Source organism: Fukomys damarensis, unplaced genomic scaffold, assembly GCF_012274545.1.
Source record: "Fukomys damarensis isolate Sample0158 unplaced genomic scaffold, DMR_v1.0_HiC HiC_scaffold_29, whole genome shotgun sequence".
Classification (NCBI taxonomy): Eukaryota; Metazoa; Chordata; class Mammalia; order Rodentia; family Bathyergidae; genus Fukomys; species Fukomys damarensis.
In genome coordinates, this window is record NW_022900941.1 from 9494784 (window position 1) to 9500690 (window position 5907).

Consider the following 5907-nt stretch of genomic DNA (forward strand, 5'->3'; position numbering starts at 1 on the left):
GGGACAGATGCCTGCAATATCAGGAAAGTCAGTGAGCTCAAAGCCCTCCTGGGGGACACGGCAGCCTGAGCTGTGTTCACTTTCCATGCAGCTAGTGCCTTTGTATTGCAAGTGAGGACAAGCCATCACTAAATTCTGCAGTTTCGAAAGAGTAACAGTCAATGATGCGTGGATACACTCAGAAAGTGGGAAGCCAAAGCAAGATAATTCCTGAGATACCCAGTGGACCAACAGATGCACGTACTCAGTCACATAAAGTCTGGGAGGCTGAATGGCCCAGTCTGAGAACAGTTAGTAAAGCCAAGTTAGCAACACCATCCACACAGTGCAAGTGATTTACAAAGGTGGAAGAAGGATTTCCAAAACTCAAGAGGCCTGGCTTGGATTCATTCTTTCATTTCTTTTGCCAATTCTCCTGATTTTCCTTCATGATCTCTCTCCCTGGGTCCACTTCTTCATGCTGTCCTCTGAGTGCTCAACGGCTCAGGGGCAGCTCCACAGCCCATCTCTCCTCTTTAGCCACACTCACCTCCTGGGTAACCTCATCTCTACTCCCTGCATCAATACCTAGGTGATGTAAAAGAATCTATGTCCCTATGCTTCCCTCTCTCTTGACTTCAACCTGATATAGGCAATTTAATTTCATTCAAAGGAGGAATTTAAAATACAAAAAAAAAAAAAAAAAAAAAAAAAAAAGCACGGGAACAGCCACAAAAGCAGAGGAGATGAGTCAAATAAAATAGTTCAAGGATCACACATCTGTCTGAATTATGTAGCTATGCATTTTATAATCTGAGCATTTAGGGAAAGACCTGAATGAAGGTCTTTTGTGTTTCACACACAGTGATCAGTGAGCTCTGTTCAAACATGATTGCTTTTATGTATGTAGTTGCTGGGTTTTGGATAGATTATATCTCAAAACTCCTATGGTAATTTAATATTCCTGGTTTTAGGACATAAATATTTAGAGAAGTATGGCTAGGCAATCAGATCTCCAGCTTTCTTCCCTTTTCCTGACACCAGATCCATCTAGGCTCTAGAGACCCACATTATTTTATCCCAACACCATGATTGCCTTGACTCTTGGCCATACCCACCTCATTGTACCTGTACACTGTAGAATGGCCTGTCTACAAACCACCTTCCACCACAATTGCTCAGAAATCTAAGTGTTTCCTTCTGTATCTTGAACTTAGAGTTATAGCCCATCAGGTGGGGCAGCACCTGCAGATCAAGCCAATTCAATGATTCTCAAACACCACTCTAAGAATGTCGCTATCACAATCGCAGGTAGGTGCTTATTAAAAGTATAGAAAAACAGGCCCTTCCCAGACTCACTAAACCCAAATTACCAGGAACAAGTCCCTGGGCTTCATAGTTTTCTCAAGTAATCAACATCTGGGGACAATGACCTGGTCTAGCCTCTTCTCTGGTGTTTGGCTTCCTTTCCGCCCTGTTCTACCAGTCATCAACAATGCTGAACAAGCATTTTGGTAGGACTTTGATGTTCTTCATCAGCACCTCAGTGTGCTTCTCAGAGACAATCCCAGAGCTCCAGTGACACTGGAGGCCCAGGGTGGACAGCAGGATTTCTTCTTTCTTGCTAAGATCACCACTTCTCTAAGTCCTCTAAACCAAGATCAAGAAGCTGGTTCCTTTTGCCAACATACCTTATAGGGAAAATTTTTATAACCTCTTAAGACTTAAGATGAAAACTCAACTTGCACTTTAAGAAGCAGCATATAGACTTTGGAGCCAGATTGCATGGGTTTAAATCTTGTCTCCACCTCTCACTACTGAGTGGCACTGGAGGTATTTAACCCTTGGTGCCTCATACTTGGGTCTAGAGAATGGAAATAACAGTACCTGACCAGACATGGTACTGGTATAGAGTAACAGACTGTACATCTCTCTTAGAATAGTGCCTAGCATATAACAACCTCTACATGTAACATATTCAAACAAAGGGATTATTTTGAGAATATAAGCTATACATATATCGCTAAAATATTATCTTATTTAGTATGACTTTAGAAACCACTTATTTTCCCTTCTCTTAAAGGCTCAGAGAGCTGAATCTAATAAACTTGTTCTCTCTGGAAAGAGTATCAAGTCTCATTTTATGCAATATAAATGATACACTTGATCTTAGCCAAAAGGCCGAGAAGTAATGCAATGTAAACTATAGTTACCTCATATTTTTTAAATCTCAGAATGTTTTCTAGTTCTATAGAAAATAACCTACACACATTTCAAAATTTAGAATTCATTAAAAGTTTCTGCTTTGAAAACTCATTTATTGGTCAAAATATTCACTTGCACATTATGAAAAAGTTGTATACAAATGACTACCTAGACTTATTTTAGCATTCACAGCAGACCACTGCGGACAGATATTTAAATACCAAACCTAAATATCAAGAGACAAAAAAAATGCAAAGTAGAAATCACTTCAGGTGTTCAATTTCACTTGCAAATGTAAGGGATCTCATTTTCAAAGTAGAGGGAATTATGGCATTTGGGGCACGCAAAGACAGAGTGTTCACCGAGACAGAAAAATTCATTAGACCCGTCACTGAGACTCTGAAGGCTTGTGAAGAAACCACATTGCCATTCTATTTGAAATTGAATTAAAAAGTGAATCCAAAACCAATGATTACCAAGAACCAAAATTAGAATTAGATTGGATTAATTTCTAATTTCAAGTTTTGGCCTTTGGAGACACATACCTAGACATTATTATTAATCATCTGTATAATACAAATTATTCAAAAGTGCCCTTGTTCCTGTGTGTAATTCCAATTTACATTATGTAAAATTATATAAAATTTGTCACTGTCACGGCACATTTGAAAAAATGTAATACATTCAAACATGGTTTATTCTGTGCTTTTTGAACTTCAGACCTACTTTCCAAGTATAGCCTCTGGTCTGGGAACTACAAGGAAATTGGAAATAGAAACTTTGTCTCCCTGTACCTGATGTTGGCTCAATAACAAAGGCTTGGTGAGACTGGATCAAAGTGACCTGGAACTCGAAATCCACGGGGCAGCTGCACTGCAAAGGAATAACATATGTCTTGCTGCAAGACAAACAGAAAATGAGGTATATTATTTTTCTTCACAACGAACTCTTCTGGTAGCAAGCAACAGAGATTCAATTTGTATAATAAATGACAATGATGACATCCAAGGTCAATCCCGCACTTCTCGTGTGCCAGAGCTGTGTATTTCTCATATATTAATTGCTATGATTCCATGAGGTATGTAATGATTATCCTCACTTAATGAAGAGGAAACTGAGTCACAAGAGAGAATAAGTGTTCTGCACAAGGTGGTATGGTTGGTTAGTGGCAGAACCTGACGTGACCCAGGTTCACTGTTCTTGGCATCCCTACCCCAACACCATTGGTCTTGCTGCCTCTTGAGTGATGTTGGGTTGATCTTGCAGCCTGAGAGCATGGGGAAGAAGCAATCCTACTACACCAGGGACCTCAGGAACTTAAGAAACATTAAATAGATGGGTCCAATGGAAAGCTTGGAGAGCCCTCAGCCTTCACAGCCTGGAACCAGTGTTGAAGAAATGGTGCTTCAGGTTATGTTGGGTTGAAATATGCTAGAGACCATTCAGTTAGAAGTCCAGCAGTTATTAGTGAACAGAGAGAGGGTCTGTGTATGCAGAAATGCTCTATGCCCCAAGACAAAGCTGAATTCCAAGCAAGCTTGCAGCTGTTGCGTGTAGCTGCAGAGGAGCTGTGGCAGAGGTGGCATTTCTCAGATGGCCCTGTGTTTCTCATAAGGTGCCTTCTTCCACTAGGGAGTGCCCGGGTCAGCTGGAGGTTGTGGGATGAGTGAGGTCTGGGGAGGCAGAGCTCTAGCTTCTTGGCTCCTACACGGCCCTGGGGGGAGTTCACAAGCTACTCCCTGCATCCCTGCCTTTGCACCTTGGCCCATTTCTAGAGGCCATCAGCCAACTTCTTCATCTTAAACTCTAGGAATCCCTTCTCTACTGCACAACTCCTGAGCCCTCGGGGCTCATCACAGCCCATCACAGTGCCCCTGCCATCTGGCTGATCTCCACAGGCTTATCCTTCCACTAGCAGCACTCCAGAGTTTCTCCTGCTTTAGAACATCTAGAATTTTCATTTCTGTCAAACTGATGGAGGTGACATGGCATCTCATGTTATTATAATCCTCTCTTCTTTGAAGTGGAGCTTCTGTGACTGAGCATCCATTTAGATTACCTCCTCTAAGAATTGCCTGTGCATATCCTGTGTTCATTCTTCTATTGGGTTTTTGGGATCATTTACTCATTTGTAAATTCTCATATTCGTTTTTGTATATATTGTATTGCAAATGTCTTTTCCATCCCATAATGCATCTTTTGATTTATTTATGATGTCTGGTTGAACAGAAGTTTTTAATTTTAAAGTAGTCAGCCTTATCAATCTTTATTTTGGAAAGAACTAGATCTGTTCCAAACTTACAAACATCGCTTGCCTCTAATTTAGTCAGATTTAATGTTATGCCTTTCAGTCAATATATTTAAGTTTCTCCATAGTGGACTTGTACATTTTGATTAGATTTTACCTCCCAGGTGTCTTGGTTTGTTGGGCTGCTACAACAGAAAACCATAGACTGAGTGGCTTATAAACAAGATAAATTTACTTTTTTTAGTTCTAGAGGCTGGTATATGTCCAAGATCGAAGTGTTAGCAGGCTCATGGTGCTTCCTGGTTCCTAGATGGCCATCTTCTCAGAGTCCTCATGTGGGGAGGGAGCCAGAAAGCACTTCCAGGCCTCTTTTGTAAGGACATCAACCTCATTCATGCTCCCCTAGTCTGCTGTCATGGCCTAATCACCCCCCAAGGGTACACTTTTAAGGCACACACCTTAGGATTAGATTACAACACTTGAATTTTGGAGGACACCAACATTTAGACCAAAGCACAGGTATCTTTTAGCTTCTATTATTATTGGAAGTGGGTTTCTTCCCCTTTTATAATTCATCTTTACTACTGTGTTGTAATGTTGCCTATATCTTTATGTTGATCTAAAAGCATGCTGAAGTCTCCTATGGGTCGTGAAAATATATCTATAGATTGTCTTAGATTTTTCTATGTAGAACATTATATGACATGTAAAAACCATGGGACTCTTTCCAATTCACATAATTCATTTCCTTCCCTGATCACTGTATTGATAACTTACAGTGTGATATGTACCATACTGAATGGAAGTGGCAATAGAGGGAATCTTATTGTACTGCATTGGAAATACTTTAGTGTTTTAACACTAACAACAATGCTTCTGGAAAGTTTCTGATAGGCAGCCTTTATCAGATTAAGGAAATTTCCTTCTATTCCCAACCATAAATTAGTTTTCTTTTTAGCCTGATATCTATCTACTTATCTATCTTCCATTTCTTTAATTTCAAACTTTCTGAAAATTTTATTTAGGTGTATATCTAGAAAGAAGATTTTTAAAAGACAATTTGACAGTCTTTCTTTTTCATGGGTGAGTTTAATCTGTTTTCATCTGTTATGACTAATGATATATATATATATTTTTGCTTCAGTTTTTCCTTTTGCTTTTTGCTATTTGCTTTTATATTTCTTCTTTCTTTCCTCTTCTGTGATCTGGCAGCTATAGATTATTTTTCTATTATTTTAATTGTTACCCTTAATTTTTAAAAACATATATTACTAGCTCTACAGTTCACAACAGAATCTGAATGCATCCAGTGTGTCTGGCCTCCTTTAAACACAGCATAGCATTTCTTACCTCCCAACTGAAGACTCCTTACCCCATCCATCTTCTATATTCTATAACGAGTTTAGTTTTAACTTATTTAAAACAATAAAAACATGGGTATAAAAATTTAATTGTTAATTAACTTTACCAATATA

General features: G+C 39.2%; 1 protein-coding gene across 5 annotated transcripts in view; it reads right to left on the reverse strand.

The window, feature by feature from the left end:
- Positions 1-5907, reverse strand: part of Cfap221 (cilia and flagella associated protein 221) — a 100905-nt gene that overhangs the window by 65138 nt on the left and 29860 nt on the right. For all 5 annotated transcript variants that reach the window (XR_002025621.2, XM_010632308.3, XM_010632309.3 and 2 more), the window contains exon 7: positions 2979-3082. Coding sequence is in view for 4 of the 5 variants with exons in the window: in XM_010632308.3 (XP_010630610.1) it covers positions 2979-3082 (104 nt within the window). In the remaining variant the exon portion in view is untranslated. The remainder of the gene's footprint in view (positions 1-2978; positions 3083-5907) is intronic.